General features: G+C 38.7%; 5 protein-coding genes and 1 non-coding gene across 8 annotated transcripts; 2 read left to right on the forward strand and 4 right to left on the reverse strand.

Annotated features, from left to right (window-relative positions):
• Positions 1 to 4,005, reverse strand: LOC103861619 (arginine--tRNA ligase, chloroplastic/mitochondrial). 2 transcript variants are annotated; one of them, XM_009139338.3, is made up of 18 exons: positions 3,581 to 3,711; positions 3,284 to 3,358; positions 3,065 to 3,204; positions 2,884 to 2,959; positions 2,712 to 2,813; positions 2,417 to 2,632; positions 2,260 to 2,340; positions 2,088 to 2,171; positions 1,899 to 2,003; positions 1,650 to 1,828; positions 1,472 to 1,556; positions 1,195 to 1,381; positions 1,033 to 1,102; positions 852 to 921; positions 674 to 763; positions 512 to 580; positions 314 to 412; positions 1 to 229 (listed from the first exon to the last, which is right to left on the reverse strand). In XM_009139338.3, the coding sequence occupies exons 2-18, from the start codon at positions 3,290 to 3,292 to the stop codon at positions 119 to 121; spliced, it is 1,773 nt and encodes a 590-aa protein (XP_009137586.1). In that variant the 5' UTR covers positions 3,293 to 3,358; positions 3,581 to 3,711; the 3' UTR covers positions 1 to 118. The 2 variants fall into 2 exon arrangements, with proteins under 2 accessions (XP_009137586.1, XP_009137585.1); XM_009139337.3 differs by having other exon boundaries at positions 4 to 229; positions 3,284 to 3,354; positions 3,581 to 4,005.
• Positions 4,006 to 4,700: 695 nt separating this feature from the next.
• LOC103861620 (arabinogalactan protein 13-like) lies at positions 4,701 to 5,113 on the reverse strand. The gene has a single exon (XM_009139339.3). The coding sequence runs from the start codon at positions 5,001 to 5,003 to the stop codon at positions 4,824 to 4,826; it is 180 nt and encodes a 59-aa protein (XP_009137587.1). The 5' UTR covers positions 5,004 to 5,113; the 3' UTR covers positions 4,701 to 4,823.
• A 2,933-nt stretch (positions 5,114 to 8,046) lies between these two features.
• Positions 8,047 to 11,316, forward strand: LOC103861621 (subtilisin-like protease SBT3.18). 2 transcript variants are annotated; one of them, XM_033287071.1, is made up of 7 exons: positions 8,047 to 8,313; positions 8,386 to 9,035; positions 9,611 to 9,678; positions 9,757 to 10,005; positions 10,087 to 10,201; positions 10,328 to 10,541; positions 10,614 to 11,316. In XM_033287071.1, the coding sequence occupies exons 1-7, from the start codon at positions 8,157 to 8,159 to the stop codon at positions 11,195 to 11,197; spliced, it is 2,037 nt and encodes a 678-aa protein (XP_033142962.1). In that variant the 5' UTR covers positions 8,047 to 8,156; the 3' UTR covers positions 11,198 to 11,316. The 2 variants fall into 2 exon arrangements, with proteins under 2 accessions (XP_033142962.1, XP_033142961.1); XM_033287070.1 differs by having other exon boundaries at positions 8,047 to 9,035.
• Positions 11,317 to 11,567: 251 nt separating this feature from the next.
• Positions 11,568 to 15,462, forward strand: LOC103861622 (F-box/FBD/LRR-repeat protein At4g26340-like). The gene is made up of 4 exons (XM_018657725.2): positions 11,568 to 12,051; positions 12,149 to 13,037; positions 13,120 to 13,254; positions 13,344 to 15,462. The coding sequence occupies exons 2-4, from the start codon at positions 12,189 to 12,191 to the stop codon at positions 13,623 to 13,625; spliced, it is 1,266 nt and encodes a 421-aa protein (XP_018513241.1). The 5' UTR covers positions 11,568 to 12,051; positions 12,149 to 12,188; the 3' UTR covers positions 13,626 to 15,462.
• On the reverse strand, positions 15,246 to 17,403 carry LOC103861623 (transcription antitermination protein NusB). The gene is made up of 7 exons (XM_009139342.3): positions 17,035 to 17,403; positions 16,775 to 16,851; positions 16,514 to 16,648; positions 16,329 to 16,383; positions 16,158 to 16,245; positions 15,807 to 15,905; positions 15,246 to 15,734 (listed from the first exon to the last, which is right to left on the reverse strand). The coding sequence occupies exons 1-7, from the start codon at positions 17,325 to 17,327 to the stop codon at positions 15,597 to 15,599; spliced, it is 885 nt and encodes a 294-aa protein (XP_009137590.1). The 5' UTR covers positions 17,328 to 17,403; the 3' UTR covers positions 15,246 to 15,596.
• Positions 17,404 to 17,494: 91 nt separating this feature from the next.
• TRNAI-AAU lies at positions 17,495 to 17,568 on the reverse strand. Its single transcript has one exon. It is a non-coding gene; the product is annotated as a tRNA-Ile (tRNA).
• Between the last annotated feature and the right edge of the window lie 129 nt (positions 17,569 to 17,697).

Consider the following 17,697-nt stretch of genomic DNA (forward strand, 5'->3'; position numbering starts at 1 on the left):
TTATAAAGATGACACTTCTCCGAGTGATTAATATGATGATTCATATATTTGAAAGTAAAACTCGTAAAATCCTCTGATCCATTTTGCAATGAAAAAAAAACAAAATGTGGAAGCGCATTCAAATCTTGTAAACAGGAGTGATTCCAAGAAGGTGAAAGCATTTCCGCATCACTATAGCCGTTGCTTCACAAAGTAGTAGACGGCTTGCCTCCTCTGCTGAACCAATGACCTGTAAAAAGGTTCATGTTTCAAGTGAGATTAAACTTATATCGCAGATATTTAAAGAGAAACGTAGAATGTACTGAATCCACACCTGATGAACGGAATAGAATGAGGTGTAGCGTTCAGATAACTCGTAGAGGTACTCGCACAGCACATGCGGTAACAAGTTGGCGCAAGCTGCCTCAACCGTCTGCAATAGTTTCATACATGGGTTGTGTTCATCTTGTTACTCAGAAAAAAAAAAGAACTCAAATTTGAAACTAGTATCTAAAGAATGAGCATCTGTAACCTCAGCAAATCGAAGCAAGTGAAGCCCCAATGCTCGTTCTTCTGGATGATCCAATACTAGCTTCCCTGTCTGCAATAAAGCAGATGCTCAAAACATAAGAATTACTCTTCAATGAAAAAAGTTCATTTATATTCAAGAGGAAGAACAATGAAGCTAAAATACCTTCTTCAGCTCGTCTATGTCTTTGCCAGACTTTCTGATGATTGAACAGATCCGAGCATGGGCGTAAAGAAGGTAAACGGCTGTATTCCCCTGCTCATGATGACATGTGACCAATAAGAATATCAAGGTTAACTGCATAATGCAAATAATGTAAACTAGGTTGGTAGATTCCAGTTACCTTGTCACTAAGCATTTGATCGAAGTTGAAAGTATAACTTGTGGATCTGTTGTTCTTCAAGTCAGCATACCTCGAAAGAACATTAAACAAAACCGCAAGTTAGCAGTAGCATGAAAATATCAAAACAGCTGGTAGAACATTAACATCATCATGTTTGTTCAGCTTTGATCACAATACTCACTTCACCGCACCGTATCCAACTGCCTCCGCTGTTTGGTCCAGCTCCTCTGGAGTCCATTCTTTATCCTTACCTAAACAGAGAAAACAACATTATAACGGATGTGTAAGACGACAACAAAGTCAATGGTTAAAAAATTAACAATGCTGACACAAAGTTAGATACCACGCTCAATAAGGGCAGTTTTACTGCGAGTCTTGGCCTCATCTAGCAAATCAACTAGTCGGACTACCTCTGAAGATCGAGTTCTGAATCGCTTGCCATCTTCCCCCTTGACGAGACCAAAACCAACATGGTCAACTCTAGGGTAAGTTTTATCACTCTCTGGAAGCCAACCTGCTTTTCTGGCAGTCTGATTCATAGTAACAGGACATAACCACAGTTACGACTGATACTTTTAAACAAGACACGTCAAAAAGAATAAAATATTCATCAACCCTACTTTGAAGAACATGCTAAAGTGCTGCTGCTGGCCAACATCGGTCACATAAACAATCCACTCAGCTTTCTCTTCATTAAGCCGATACCTGAGCCAGGCAGATTTTAGCATCGGCAGACAATTCATTATTAAACACTATGCAAGTTACACTTCAGTGAATACAAACACAAAGATAACACACCAGAGAGCAGTCAGATCTGTTGAGGCATAGTTAAAACCACCGTCACTCTTTACAACCATGAGTGGGATGTTGAAGCCTTCAAGGAAAATCACACGAGCACCCTCACTTTCTTCAATCAACCCTTTGCTATTCAATTCCTCAATTACTTTAGCTATATATGGGTTATAAAAGCTCTCTCCCTGTCATTGATCAATGTAATTTTCATTAACCATTCAAATAATATAGTATTTGTCCATCTACTCCTTTTACCTTCTCTTCAAGCTCAACTCTAAGGCGTTGATAAACCTTGGCAAATTCGGCTCGGCTAATATCACAAATCTTAGTCCAGGCCTTGCGGTAAATAGCATCCCCACCCTACACCAAAGCAGATGCATATTAAAACACTGCCAAACAGAAGACAACACCAATAACTCTCAGGTAAGGAAGAAGGTTATTTACCTGAAGACGGACCACAGCCTTTTGTGCTTTTTCCTTGAACTCCGGATCAGCATCAAATTTACTCTTTGATTCTTTGTAAAACGACTGTCACATGACACATGAAGTTAGAAACTAAATTGCTTTGGCTCTTCACATAAAGCGTATTACACAAATATGATGCAAGGCAGCTGACCTGAAGATCTCCAATTGCTGTCTCAGTGACACTATCCGTATCAGGAAACTTCTCAAAGAGGTACTCAATGAGCATCCCAAACTACAGAATCAAAACAGATTTTCATTTCATTGAGTACAATCAAGACATTATTTCAAGAGCAGAAGAGTAGCTATACCTGTGTTCCCCAATCACCAACGTGGTTTCTGCGTAGAACTTCAACCTTTGAGTACTCAAGCATGCGAGCTAGCGTGTCACCGATAATAGTTGATCTCAGATGACCAACATGCATTTCTTTTGCAATGTTGGGAGATGAAAAATCAACTACTGCTCTCTTAACTGGAAGAGAAGGCGCCCATGTGTCAATCCCATCGACAAGCATAGTTTCAATACTCTGCGTATTAGAAAACAATTATGCTAACGCATTACACATGAAGAGGACTAGAAAACGATTATACAAACAGCAGCAGCACCTTAGCTATCCACTTGGATGATAGTATGACATTAACAAAACCAGGTCCAGCAACAGAACATGACTCCACCATCTCAGAAGCAGGTAGATTCTTCAAAAGGGCCTATGTGAAAAAAGTAAACAAGATAAGAGCCAATAAGAATCTGCTAGAGAGCATACAAAAAGCCACCAACCTGTCCAACAGCTGGAGGACCCTTGAACTGAGTCCCCTTTCCTTTAATAATGGACCATAGACCCATTGCATTATTACTGCATAGAAACAATATGATGTAATTTAACAAAACCAGAGATGAACTCAGTAGAACTTGAGTTTCATTTCATTTGAATGAAGTGAAAGAAGGAGGGAGGGAGAACCATTGGTAATCTCCAGGCTTTCCAGGAAGCGAGGCAGTAACTTCTGTCTGAACACCAGTTTCGTCAGGAACCGTTGATCTCAGAGACGCATCAAAGAGCTTCTCCACCTGGCGTTTTAGATTCCCAGGGTATTCTTGAGCCTGTCACAGCACTCAAAAAGAATCAGTCAAGTTAAAAAGATTGTTATATCACATTGTCTAAAAAAAAACTCTGACTTACAGCAGCCATGGTTGTCACTGACTTTGACTTGGTTACAAAAGTAAATCTCTTAGCCGTTGCTCTCAATACGCCTGTCTAGGTTACAAACCCGACATAAAGCAGAATCAGTACAGGTAAAGGAGCAGATTTTAATAAAGAAGAAAGAATGACAAAACTTGATGGTAACATTCATTGGTTTTTTTTTTTGAAACTAAGGCTATCATTCATTGGTTCTGCTACATAACAACAGTCTTATCTCACAAATATTGCAATAGAAATGTTACTACATGGCCTAGAGCTCTGAGGAGAGTATTTTACCAGACGGAGAATAAGGAGATGACAAAGAAGCCAAGTGATGGAGACGAGTGAAGGTGAAGAGAGAAGACGGCGGTGTAGCTATTACCGGAACAAGGGTTAGGCTTATTGCCATATCTTTAGCTTCTTTTTCCTACTTTTTCCTTTTTTATTATTTTTTATTTTTTTAAATTTTAATATTAAAGCAAATTAGGTGCTGGGCCGTAAGGAGTCTAGGCCCAGAAGCAAATTTGGTTATTGAGTTCGAGATGTTTCAAACGCGGACGTGATTTGCCGTTTTAAACGAAAGGGGTTTATGGATCCTTGCGGGTTACGACACAAGAAGGTTCTTTCTTTTTTTTTTTTGTAAACTGCATTCAGACACAAGACGGTTTCCTAAGAGCTAAATTAACATTAATGAATCTGTAATCTTTGTACACACTCTAGAAGTTTTCATATACAACTTCTTTTTCATATATAACTTGTAACACCTAATCAATGCAACTCAGAAGCTCCGAGATTATAAGAATTGTGATAAGATCCATCCTAAAGATTGAAATCCTAATCTTTTTATCAAACGCTTCTCATCATCATCCATGGGAAAATCATTTTTTTTAACGTAAAAGGGTATAACCCATTGCATTCACCAGTTTAAGATCTTATAGCATTATGCCACATGCTCACATGTTTATAGTATTTGGTTGTAAGCCAATCAAACACTATTGGTAAGTTACAACCTTTCTTAGAAGCAATCTCTCTACACCCTCCGCAGAAGCAGCATCTCTACACTTTCCATTAACGTAAATATTATTGATTTACTGTCAACTATGGTCTTATTTTAGAGTATTCAGAATAAGGCAAAGCAACTGTTATGATCAAGATGAAAAATCACTATATTGAAGTTAAAAGTCATGTTAGTATAGTTTAAGTAAATCATACTTTTCTTTGAAGATGTCATGATTATAAAGCTTACAATTAATTAAGGTGTCTGCTTGTTGTCTCCTCCCACTAAAATTTTCTAACCTTTAATTAAAATGATTTAAGATCTAAATTTCCACTAGCTTAATAGTTACCAAACTTATGACTTGTCAAATTACATTTTTTTTTTGCTAAAGAGTTTCTCAGAACTACACTGGTCAACAAAAAGTGATATAGCTGTTTTTATTAATATTCGGATGTGGCAGTCTTTAAACAATACATGAGTGAAAGCAGATATGAAATCAAGATATGATTTCTATATAAACTAGAAAGTCAAAAACAAATTTGATTAGAAGAGAAACCCAAATGCCATAGTGACTACGGTAGCGACAAAAGTGGGGATAGACAAAGAAGCATCAGAGGTAGGGCTCGGAGCCGGAGCCTCCACGGCGGCAGCCTGTTGCATGGCAGAGAAGGCCATCCCGACCACTAAAACAGCCACAAAGAGTTTCATCTTCATTGCCTCCATTGATGATTCTTGAGAAAGCCAACAAAGAGAAGAGTTTATATGTTTTGTGTGTCGTTATGTGTTGTCATTTGTGGGTTATATATACACATGGATGTCAGGATGTGTGTTAGGCCAACTGTGCATGTGTCACTTTAAAGTTTAATTAACACCAACCCAAACAATCAATTTTCTACTGAATTGTTTTAACTATTTTTGTTGTTTCAGAAAGAAAAAAACTTATTTGTTTCCAAGTCACAGTCTTTCACTAGATCTATGTAAGTTAACTAGTATAATTTTTGACTATAGCCACATAATTTTAGAAAATGCAACTGTTGATGAATTGGTAAAGCATTAGACTACATATCTGGATCATATCAATTTGAAATATATGTCCTGATCAAATAATAAAAAATTTGCCGTGCTAAACTAAATGAAAAACTGGCAAAAAAATGTTGTTTAGCTGAGCTCATCAACTAAGATACTTGAAAATAAACAGCTAGAAAGAACAGTGCAGCAGATTGAGTTGTTATCTACTGTTTGTTTCTTGGAGAAATTGATATAATTAATACTCTATGCTGTGCGGGTCAAAGATTATACAGATCATAAGGTGTTTTTTTTTCTTCAAATTAATACAGTTCACGTTGCGACCGTTTTCTTTAACAAAGCGTAAAGAAATAGAAAACTTTTGTTGTTTTTTTCCTGTGACAGTCATGAAAATAATATAATATGAGTACACCAATGAGCTGTTTTGCTGTTTCTTTATAGGCAAATAATTTGGAATCTGATTGATGGCACCATGTGCTCTTAATTTATAAACGAAGGTTTTCAGTTTATTATACAACACTACAAATAATAAAAGTAAATTATTTATGACTTGTTCTTTGTAAATCTACAAATGTGTTTAACATTTTGTAGTATTAAGTATATACAATTACAATGCTCTAGTTAACTCTTTATAGAGACCAGTAATGTTAATGGCCTAAAGAAAATCAAGGATTGAAGAAGTAAGAACTGAATTCACATTTGCTAAGTAGTATAAACAAGCTTCTTTTCTTGGAATCCAAGAAACAAACAAAGCAAGCTCACAGAACAAGAAAGACCGAGACTTAAAAACCAAAGGAAAATGAAGATTTACTAACTAATAATGTTCATCAACCTTTTTTAAAACCCAATATCAACACAACGAAGATTACTTAACCTACCTCACCAACATGATCTGGGTTTGATATTTGAACACTCAAAATGCAAATGAAAGTGGTACTAATATGAAGCGATGGCAGCTGAATATGAGCCATAAGCAAAAGCGCGATCACGATAGTCTTCTTCGTCAGCTTCAGGATATAGAAAACCTGGAGGAGGAAGAGAAAGAAAAGTCAAAAACCATAGAGCTAATCGACCCAGCTCCTGGAGCGGGAAGCAGCAGACGATGTTAATCATCTCGCTGCTGCCAATGCGTTCAGACGGTGGGATCCGCCGTAATCGCTGCCACATCTCAGCCGATAAATGGGCTACCGACATAACAGTCCCGCCACTGAACACCATATATGTCCGAACAGTGTTTACCCACAAAACGTTTCTGCTTCGGTTCTTTGTTTTGGGTTTAAAGAGATATGATGACTCCGTAATTTAAGGGGGTTTCCAGATCTTCACCCTTTGTTGCCATGTTGACTTGAATATCATTAGACATCAGTTATTGCATGAACCATGATCCGTTTTTGTTTTGTTCATATAATATTCAGACTTGTATAAAACCAAAACAAGATATCCATATAAAATCATTAGACATTGTCAGTTTGCTACAACAAGATAATCCATATAAATATTCAGAGATCGTTCACCCTTTGTTTGGTTTTAAAGGAAATGGACATCTTTCACAAAGTCCAATGGACATTTTTGTATTTGCTAAATCATGAGATCGAAGCACAGGATTGCCACACTATTAAAACCTAATACGGCAGCGTTTCAGAAAAAAGATTACATGCATCCTCCTTTCTGTTTGGTTTGTATGTGGTTTTTGATATGTAGTTAATTGATGAAATCTTAGTTCTTTGGAACAAAACTATATTAGAATGTTTAACTTATGGTAGAAGTTAGAATGATGGAACTCGCAAGCTTTAAAACTCTACAAAGGAACACTCTAATCAAACTAGCTAGTTATAGCTTAGCTAATTAGGCTCTTACCTCTAATTGAACCGACCCCTGACAACATGTTGTAGATTTAATGATAAAAGAGAAGCTATAGAACAAAAGGAAGACGTCTCTCACTACATGCCTACTCTTAGAGAAATTTTAAGCAATCTAATTACACAAATGTAGACCTAAAAAGTGTGAATAATGTCAGACTCGTGAGCCTATGCCTTCTTGAGTTAGTCACAATGATAGATTATACACCATTAATATCAACTTGAGTTTGGATTAGTTATATAAATCTGAGTGATTAGCATCAGCAATTTGTAGTGTCGGGCACTCAAGTTTCAGGCCGTATAACATCAATGACAAGATCTCTTGGTGGCATCTCTTTTGCTCTTACATTACTACTTTACTCATCAGTTCAAGCGACAACATCAATTTCTCATGTAAATCGCCAACTCCTAAACCGGTGCATGAAAAAACCTTTTCATTAACAGATTTGTTTCTTGATTGGCTTTGGTACGTCTTCTTCACGCTTTTTTTGCAGGTTTACATTGTCTATTTAGGCGCTAACCGGCTACAAAACGCTGCTTTAGCTTCAAGACACCATCTTCATCTTCTTTCAAAAGTCTTTACAAGGTTCCTTCAGAACTCATCTACTGTACAGTCCTTTTTTATAATCTGGGCCGCTAATTTTGGATATCTTGTTATAGCAAAGAAGATGCGGGACGATCCATGTTGTACAGTTACACCTACGGCTTCTCAGGCTTCTCTGCCAAACTCAACTCAACACAAGCTGCTTCTTTAGCAAGTAAATACTTCCATTTTTATATTATGGCGGCAAAATTATACCGACCGTTAAAGAACTCGGTTTAGTTTTGGTTATCCTTGGCCAAAATAACAATATTATTGTTTCAGCGAAACCAGTAAGATAATTCGGTTTAGTTTTGCTAAATTGCTAATCAGCTATCATAAAACCGGTTTGTAAATTGACTTTATTACAAAACAAAACCGGTTAAGCTTAACCGGGAAGTTATTATAGAAATGAACCAGGTCATAACGGTTTTCAAGAGCCGAAGCTTGAAGCTGCACACAACAAGGAGTTGGGACTTCTTAGGTCTCACCGTCGACAACACCGGCCATACTCCTCCGCCGCAGCTCGCCTATGGCTCCGACGTCATCGTCGGAGTCTTTGACACTGGTCTCTTCTCTATCTCGATATCTTCCTTGTTTCAGAGCTCTCTTAATCTTAAAATCTGTTACTTTCGATTAGGGATTTGGCCGGAATCGGAGAGTTTTAAGGAACCGCCGGAGGCGAAACCGATACCTTCGTCGTGGAAAGGAAAATGCGTCGGAGGAGACGTACGTTGCAACCGCAAACTCATCGGCGCTCGATTTTACCTCAAAGGATTCGAGGAGGCGTACGGGGAGGTCGACCGCACGCGAGATCGGGAATACAGATCGCCGCGCGATCGCCTCGGTCACGGCACGCATACAGCTTCCACCGCCGTCGGATCCGTTGTTTCCATCGTCTCCGGGTTCGCCGGCGGCGTCGCTCGAGGCGGAGCTCCGTCGGCGAGATTGGCGGTGTACAAGACGTGCTGGGGGAAGGACTTCGAAGGGGTTTGCACGGAGGCTGATATATTGGCGGCTTTCGACGACGCGGTTCGCGACGGTGTGGATGTGATCTCGGCGTCTTTTGGTTCGTCGCCGCCTTTGACGCCGTTTTTTGAGTCGAGTGCTGATGTTGGAGCTTTTCATGCTGCGGAGAGGGGGATTAGTGTTGTTTTCTCCGGTGGGAATGATGGGCCTGATCCTGGGCTTGTTCAGAACGTTGCTCCTTGGGCGGTTTCTGTTGCTGCTTCGACGATGGATCGGAGTTTCCCCACAAACATTGTTATCGACGGTGGTTTCACTCTCACGGTACTGACTTTAATGATCGTTGCTTTTTTTTTTTTTTTGAAACACTTTAATGATCGTTGCTTTATAATAAACTTAGGGTACGAAGGTGTGACTAAGACCATCTCCAATGTATTTTGCTATTTTCACCTCTAAAATAGGGGAACTCTAAAATAGAGGTGAGATATGCTCCAATGTATTCCCCTAAAATAGCAATCTCTAAAATATAGAGTAAAAAATAGAGGAATGCTATTTCTTCCTCTATAAATAGAGGAAAAAATAGAGATCTCTATTATAGAGGAAGAAATAGAGGTGGGTTGGAGTAATTTCACCTCTAAATGCTATTATAGAGGTGAAAATAGCAATGGGTTGGAGATGCTCTAAGGAACAAAGAGGAATAATGCATTAGTTCCTAAAATAATAATAATAATTCCTTTTTATTCTTTTTCACTTTTTTTTTTAGAGAATTAAAGAACAAAGTTATTCCTTGTTAAATTTGAGAAGAAACAATCATTCATTTTCATTTCTGCTATTTTTATTTTTTATTCGTTCATTTTGTTTCCCAAATGGTACCTTTTAAAAAAGTTTTAATCTTTCAGGGGCAGAGCTTGGTTTCTCAGGAGATCATTGGTACATTAGCTCTTGCAACAACGTATTTTGATGGAGGGTATTTTCTCAACTCAACACTCTAATTATTTGCTTATTAGCGTAACTGGTGTGTTACAGTAAAGACTGATATGTGCAGGGTTTGCAAATGGGAGAACTGGTTAGAGAAACTAGCCAATAAGAAGATAATTCTTTGCTTCGCTAGTTTGGGTCCTGTTCAGTTCATCGAAGAAGCGCAAGCTGCTGCCATAAGAGCAAACGCATCAGCGCTTATATTTGCAGCCTCACCTACTAAACAGCTTGTCGAAGAAGTAGACAAGGTCCCAACAGTTCGTGTCGATATCATTAGTGGGACTAGGATCAGGAACTATCTTGCTCGTTCGCCTACGTAAGCCGCATACTGTTTCCAACTTTCCATTCACTAATCTGATATACTAACTCATTATATTGCTTTTGGTGAAAATTGAAGAGTGCCAGTGGTGAAAGTTGGACCGAGCAAAACTGTTATTGGAGAGATTACAGCACCTGCTGTTGCATATTTCTCCTCGAGAGGACCTAGTTCACTATCACCTGATATTCTCAAGGTACAACCGCTTTTAGTTTATTCTGATGCTCTATAAGTTGTATGTTTGAGTCTACTGTTGTGTTGATGTATTTGAGATAGTGCCAGATGTCTCAGCTTTGTGAATATTGGTCTTTGGTCTGTGCAGCCAGATATTACAGCGCCTGGCATTGGGATATTGGGAGCATGGCCTCCTAAAACTCCACCTACACTGTTACCAGGAGACCACCGATCTGTTGAGTGGAACTTCCAGTCTGGAACGTCAATGTCATGTCCTCATGTGGCTGGAGTTATGGCACTTCTCCAATCTGCTCACCCTGACTGGTCACCAGCTGCAATCAGAAGCGCCATCATGACCACAGGTTAGCTCGCTCGCATAGTTTTGTACTGACAAACTCATATATGATATTAATCCATCTTCTTACCGTTTCCAGCGGGTACAAGAGACACGAGCAATGACTTGATCCTCTCTGGTGGTTCAATGAAACCCACTGACCCGTTTGATATCGGTGCTGGACAGATAAACCCTTTGAAAGCAATGGATCCTGGTCTGGTTTACAATACCAAAACCGAAGACTACGTTCTCTTCTTGTGCAACATTGGCTACACTGATCAACAAATCAAGTCCATGCTTCTTCTCCACTCAGAATCTTCCACAACATGCCTTCCCTCTCACTCGTACCGAACCAATGCTGATTTCAACTATCCATCTATTACCATACCGAGCCTGAGATTCACTAGGACCATAAAACGTACTGTAAGCAACGTTGGTCCAAACAAAAACACTGTTTTTTTCGTAGACATTGTTAGACCAGTGGGAGTGGAAGTTGAAGTCTGGCCGCGGATTCTGGTGTTCTCCAAGTGCCAACAAGAACACTCGTATTATGTTACATTCACGCCAACCAAGACATCCTCTGGTCGGTATGTGTTTGGAGAGATCATTTGGACAAATGGGTTCCATCAAGTTAGAAGTCCGTTGGTTGTGTGCTTAAGCAACAGTGGTTTTGTTGCAAAGTAGTTGAGAAAGAATATGTAACGTCGGGCTCACGTTAAAAGAGACGGTGTGTTCTCATCGCTATGTACTTTACCGATGGATATAACATTCTATTATGAGAAAGCCTGGTCCGTTTTAATTTAGTCGCTGCTTTATATACTATGGTAATCTATGAGGGGTAGAGTGCAAATATATGATGTTTCTGGGTATATAGACGCCAATTAACTCTTTTTCTTTTAACATTTTAAATTTTTTTTTTCCTTATCATTCAGCATATATTCAGCTTTTACACAATACAATGATTTGGTTTAATAAAATTCAATATTATATTTTATTAAATATTTTTTTCTATATATAAATTAAATAAATCTAGTTTCTATTTATAACAAAAATTTAAAATGATAAGTTTATATAAAAATAAAAATGAATTATTTAGTTTATAATGAAATTCTTGGTTTTAGATAACTACAAGATACGAATATCAATTTTTTTTAGAAATTGACATGTGTCAATATATCGTCGGTGGTCCACACATTCTACTTATTCAATAATCAATGTACTGAATCTATTCAACACTAAATAATCTAAATCATCAAATTTTATTTTTAACATGTTATTTGTAATGATTCAATTTTTAAATATCTTATTAACACACTTCAGATAGTCTGAGTCATACTTGGTAATCTAGGATTTTATTAGATCCTCTGCCATCCTATCCTCTGCTGAGAAAACTCCACCTAATTTTGGATTCGGATCAAAACTCTTCTGACTATTCACAGACCGTGAATCATCCCCCTCTCCTAGCTGTTCTGGTCTAATCTTATCATCTTAGAAGTTTAGTAAGGAATACTACTAGGGTAATCTCCAAACAAACAACAGTGAGTTTTGCCGTGATCACCATAACTGTTGTTGTTGTTTTATTTTTCTTTTCTCAGCTACGGTTTATGAACCCCTCTAGGTTTCTCCAATCTGCAGGACCGTAGACAATTGTCCTTAGGTTACTGCTAGTTTCTACATGGACAACCTCAGTCATCTTCTGGATGATTTGCTCTTGCGAATATTGTCACTCAACACGACAAAAGAAGCTATGGCCACAAGTCTTTTGTCCAAAAGATGGCGTTCTCTTTGGACTTTAGTTCCAGGGCTTTCATACGACCATAGCAATCACAATGGTGACTACAAGAGCTTCACGCAGTTTGTTTACAGGTCTTTCCTATCAAACAAGGCACCAATTCTAAAACACCTGCATCTGAGTCTCGGCCCTGACTGTCCCTCTGTAGATATTGGACTATGGATTAATCTTGCACTTAGTCGCCGTGTCGGTGAGCTGCATATTCATATTGTTATTCCTTATCCCAAGAAAGTGTCTGTTACTTTACCGAGTAGCCTGTATACCTCTGAAAACCTTCAAAGACTGTCACTCACAAACTGCGTTTTTCTTGATGGTCCTGTTCACGTTCTTCTCCCGTCTCTCAAAACTCTGAGCCTTAAGACTGTCACCTACACAGACAACACGTCTCTACAAATATTTTTATCCGGTTGTCCAAATCTTGAAGTATTGTCTGTGGAAGATCGTTATGATGGCCCACCAATGGATGTCATTGTCGTGGTGCCTTCCTTACAAAGGCTACATATGTCCCATGGAAATATTGAAACACGTGGGACATATGTGCTAGACGTCCCTTCTTTGAAGTCCCTTGAAATTAGAGATTCGGCAAGGTGCAACTTCCGTCAAATTGAAAACATGCCTGAACTGGTAAATGCACGTGTTTGCTTTGGTGCATCTAGTACCCACGAGTTTCTGAAAGCTCTCACTTCTGTCCGTCGTCTTACGCTAACACAACCACTTACGCTAAAATCAGAGGTAATATCAAACTATATATTAACATTAAATCGTCCTCCCAGTATATTATATATTACTTATGTAGTTGTTGCATATGAAACAGGTTGTGAATCCATGTGGTATAATCTTCAACCAGCTTGTCCATCTAGACTTGCGTACATTTGCTGTAGGTTGGTGGGATCTACTTATTTGTATGCTCCAGTATTCTCCCAACCTACGATTTCTCAAACTCATTGATGTATGTGGTCTCTTTAAATACACTTTTTATCTGGTTTAAGTTCTCCAATGTTGTGTGGTGTCTGATGACTATGTCCATGTTCTTAAAAGGTTGCTATATATTTCTCTGACATGGATAACCCATCTGGTTGGAAGCCGCCGAGTTCTGTTCCAGAGTGTTTACTGCACAGTGTGGAGGCTTTCGAGTGGTTCCAATACAAAGGAAGACAGGTAGATAGAGAGATGGCAACATATGTACTAAAGAATGCTCTTCGTTTAAAGACGGCGACATTCTCTACCAGATTGACTGATATGGGGGAGAAGTGTCAAATGCTCAAGGAGTTGGAATCTGTAGCTACAGCTTCTCCTTCGGCTCAGATTCTTTTCGACTGAACAATCATAGCACATTTAGTGTTCTTATTCTCTCTTCTTAATCATGGCTGTGTTTGTTTTTTTGGTTGCACTGATGTATCAGATTTGTAAAATGAACTGATTATACAACTTTTTCTTTTCTCAAAATATGGGACACAAGTTGAAAATGAAGGAAACATTAAAGCGAAATTGTCGTTTCAGACTTGGACACACATATTAAGACCGACAGTTCTTGCTTTAGTTTTAAAGCTTGAGGTGTTGGTGTTGGTGCTCGATCCTTTGGTTGTGGAACAAGATATTATAGGCTTCAATATCGTGCTACTTTCCTTACAAAGGCTAAATATCTCCCACAGACCCGGCTCAAAAGAATTTTGGACCCTTGGCAAAATAGTTAAAAAATAACTTTTTACATAATTATATGGTAACTTAAAAATTTTGGACTCTTATCTTTAATTTTTTTAAAAATATTGGGCCCCTTTTCAATATTGTTTTTGCAACAAAATATTTTGGGCCCTGGACCAATGTCCCTTTGCCCACCCTCCTAAGCCGGGCCTGATCTCCCAGCAAAGTTTTGGATTACATAGGCCGTGTGTGATAGATGTTCCTTCTTTGAAGTACCTTAAAAGTTGCGGTACGGCAAGTAACAACTTCTGTCAAATTGAAAACATGCCTGAGCTGGTAAGGGCAGATGTTGATCTTACTCTAGGAGTTAGTACCCACAAGAAGTTTCTGAGAGCTCTTACTTCCGTCCGTCATCTTACGCTATGGTGGACAACCCCAAAGGTGATAACAAACTATATAGAAAACATTAAATCGTCCGACTGCAAAAATTATATATATTATAAATTAGCTGGCATATGAAACAGGTTGTGAATCCTTCTGGTAGAATCTTCAACCAGCTTGTCCATCTAGTCTTGTATACATCTAGTGGAAATTATTCGGATCTAGTTACTTGTATGCTCCAAGATTCTCCCAAACTATCCTCAAACTCATTGATGATGTAAGTGGTCTCTATAAAACAGTTTTTATCCGGTTAAGGTTTCCAATATTTGTGGTGTTTGACTGATGACTCTTAGACAAAAAAAAGAAGAAGAGACTGATGAATCTGTTGTTGACTGTTAACTATGTACATGGTCTTAGAAGCTTGACATATATCTCTCTCGCATGGATAAACCAACTGGTTGGAAGCCGCCGAGTTCTGTTCCAGAGTGTTTACTGCACAGTCTTGAGGCTTTTGAGTGGTCGAGATACATAGGAAGAAGACAATAAGATAGAGAGATGTCAACATATGTACTAAAGAATGCTACTTGTTTAAAGATTGCGACATTCTCTCCATTATCGACTGATTTGGGAGAGAAGTATCAGATGCTCAAGGAGTTGGCATCTGTAGCTACAGCTTCTGCTTCGTGTCAGCTTCTTTTCAACTGAACAATCAATCATTTACGGTATTAATTTATCGAATATTAATTTAATGTTTTTGATCTCTCTTCTTATGATGGCTGTGTTTGGTTTTTGGTTGAACCGGATTGTGTTGGGAGACGAATTGTTTTGTTGACTGGTTTACTTCATGAACTATTTTCAACTTGTAACAAAAAAAACTCATTATACAACTTTTTCTTTTCTCATAATATGGGACACAAGTTGAAAGATGATCATACAAAGTCAGAAACATTAAAGCAACTACATAAGGGAGAATAATCATGTTGTGTTCATACTAAGTTGAAAGATGATCATACAAAGACAGAAACATTAAAGCAACTACATAAGGGAGAATGATCATACAAATATAGGGCATGTTGTGTTCTTAGCAATAATCATCTTGAGCTGCAATGGATTAGATAAATTCAGTCCCAGTTACCAAAAGCTTCGGACCAGAATCTCTCCTGGTCTAGACTCTAAGATCATCGGATCAACACTTTACTTACGAGCTATTCCCCACGAACCAAAATCTGATGTCCGCCTCCAAACGTAGATGCGGGTTTGTTCTTAAACTTAAACCGGCACTTCTTGCTTTGATTCTAAAGCTTGAGGTGTTGGTGTTGGTGCTCTATCCTTGACAAATGTCCTAAGGCATCCGTTGATTATGCGTGGCGCTGACCCATCGCAGAACCGTTTTGCAAGATCAACGGCCTTTTGCCACATCATTATTTTAACAGTGTTAGTTCACAAAAAGATCAAGGTTATCACATTGCAAAGATATACCTCGTTAATGACAATCGGGTGTCGAGTTTCAATGACTGCAATTTCAGACATTGCTAAGTGGAGAATCGAAAACTCTAGAATCCTCCCAGCTGGTGCACTCTGAGAATAGGTGCAGCAACATCCATAAGGTATTTATCAGTAGTGCGAGATGAAAAGATATGAAATACAGTCACACAATCAAAACAAGAAGCCGCTTCTAGATGCTTAACCATACTCAGAAGTAAAATGTTGAGCTCAGGGTGCAAACAACAAGAAATGGGCAATGGACTATCAGAAACGAAGCTTTGAGTTTGGTGGTCCCTTAGTTTTCAACTATACAGAACTTGACATTCAAGTGTGTTCAGTTTGTACCTTCCAATCTGGAGGGGAGATTTTATCGATGATGACGACATGAGTATCCCATTTATCAGCCACTGCAGCCAAAAGTTTCTTTGCAAACCTTTTAGGAAAACACATAGTGGGAATAAGATATCAAGAAGAGTAAGCAGAAATTAGTATTCACTGAAAAGTTTAACAGATTACCGTAAAACAAGCTTGCTGTACACCAGCTTTGGAGGAGCTGAAAGCACTTCTGCTTCTGCAGACACAGGGAGAGTAAACAACAGGTTATAGTTAAAAGAAGAAATCGCCCTGAGAGAATATCTTTAGCAATATAAGTAAAGCAGAGGAGGGAGAACTTATTTTGCAGTAGAATAAAAAAAACGTACCAATCTTGGACTCATTTTCATCATGGCGCACAAGCTCATCTTCCTCTTCACTAGTTTCTGTTTTAACAGGAGGTCCTCCAAAGCTCATGTGGTTGTATTTCAACAAAGAAGACTTGTCAAACTCGTAACCAGGCTCTGTACAAACCAATTCATGAAGTTAAGTCACATCTCTGAATGTACAAAATAGTTTAGAAAAGTTATAATGAGAATGCATGACTTCGTTAGAGCAGGAAGCGAAACAAAGATCAAAAACATGTGTACCTCTTCTTGCATTGATCCTCTTCTCAAAGAGACGAATAGGGTCAGAGCCTTCTAAGCATGCGGCATAAAGTATTACACTGTCAAGATCACACACAACCATATACTACTAGTTCATCACTCATACTAGTATCAAATAATCATATACTAAATTCATTAAAAGCTAGGTTCTTTTGGGTTTACGGTTATAGCTAAAACCCTAAACCAATCTCATGGAACTCTAATTTCAGAACCAAATCGAGAGAGAGAGAGGAGAGACATACAGAGCGAGCTCGCGGGCGGCGCGGGGACTGCTTAATCGACCGCTCTTATCAACCTTCGGCATCGGTACATCTCTCACTTCCTCCGCGGAGATTGTCGGCGTACGGAGAGAACCTTTCGGCGGAGAAAGAAACAGCCGCAGTGTCGACGACCGTCTAAACAAGTTCGTCGGCCGGAGCGAATCGACGAATGTAGTAAAACCCAGAGTACGGTGAGAGTCTAGTGAAAGGTTGCTGGAGAAGTAAGATAGGCTCGATGAAGAACGTAGGCAAAGCGGAGAGATGGTTCCCTCCATTTTTTGGCGTTCGAGCTCTCCTCCTGCTTCTTCGTGTTTTAGTGAGAAGCAGATAACGATATCCGTAAAATAAAAATAAATAAATAAAATATCGGGTAAAAGCATGGAGCAATGCGACGACGTTTTGATACTCTGACCGAGTGTTTAGTTAGGAAGTTTCAAAAATTTGGCCTATACAGGGATCGAACCTGTGACCTTCGCGTTATTAGCACGACGCTCTAACCAACTGAGCTAATAGGCCATTTTGTTTATATATGGTGAGTTATGTTATATATTAAATAATTAAATGAAGTGGTAAGATATTTCTTGGTGTAAGAAGTTTTTGTGACTTCATTCGGACAGGACTCCCCCAGTGACCCAAGACAGGTTT

This window comes from Brassica rapa, chromosome A03 (assembly GCF_000309985.2).
Source record: "Brassica rapa cultivar Chiifu-401-42 chromosome A03, CAAS_Brap_v3.01, whole genome shotgun sequence".
Taxonomy (NCBI): Eukaryota; Viridiplantae; Streptophyta; class Magnoliopsida; order Brassicales; family Brassicaceae; genus Brassica; species Brassica rapa.

Excerpts from the sequence above, each read along its gene's own strand:
- LOC103861619 (XM_009139337.3), bottom strand. The coding sequence starts at position 3,692 with ATGGCAATAAGCCTAACCCTTGTTCCGGTAATAGCTACACCGCCGTCT. Across the intron at positions 2,341-2,416 it reads TTGGTGATTGGGGAACACAG|TTTGGGATGCTCATTGAGTA; the intron begins GTATAGCTACTC and ends TTGATTCTGTAG. Across the intron at positions 1,382-1,471 it reads ACTTTAGCATGTTCTTCAAA|ACTGCCAGAAAAGCAGGTTG; the intron begins GTAGGGTTGATG and ends ACTATGAATCAG.
- LOC103861620 (XM_009139339.3), bottom strand. The coding sequence starts at position 5,003 with ATGGAGGCAATGAAGATGAAACTCTTTGTGGCTGTTTTAGTGGTCGGG.
- LOC103861621 (XM_033287070.1), top strand. The coding sequence starts at position 8,157 with ATGAACCAGGTCATAACGGTTTTCAAGAGCCGAAGCTTGAAGCTGCAC. Across the intron at positions 9,679-9,756 it reads ACAACGTATTTTGATGGAGG|GGTTTGCAAATGGGAGAACT; the intron begins GTATTTTCTCAA and ends TGATATGTGCAG. Across the intron at positions 10,202-10,327 it reads TATCACCTGATATTCTCAAG|CCAGATATTACAGCGCCTGG; the intron begins GTACAACCGCTT and ends TGGTCTGTGCAG.
- LOC103861622 (XM_018657725.2), top strand. The coding sequence starts at position 12,189 with ATGGACAACCTCAGTCATCTTCTGGATGATTTGCTCTTGCGAATATTG. Across the intron at positions 13,038-13,119 it reads CACTTACGCTAAAATCAGAG|GTTGTGAATCCATGTGGTAT; the intron begins GTAATATCAAAC and ends CATATGAAACAG. Across the intron at positions 13,255-13,343 it reads GATTTCTCAAACTCATTGAT|GTTGCTATATATTTCTCTGA; the intron begins GTATGTGGTCTC and ends TGTTCTTAAAAG.
- LOC103861623 (XM_009139342.3), bottom strand. The coding sequence starts at position 17,327 with ATGGAGGGAACCATCTCTCCGCTTTGCCTACGTTCTTCATCGAGCCTA. Across the intron at positions 16,384-16,513 it reads TGAAAATGAGTCCAAGATTG|AAGCAGAAGTGCTTTCAGCT; the intron begins GTACGTTTTTTT and ends CTGTGTCTGCAG. Across the intron at positions 15,735-15,806 it reads ACCCGATTGTCATTAACGAG|GCCGTTGATCTTGCAAAACG; the intron begins GTATATCTTTGC and ends ATGTGGCAAAAG.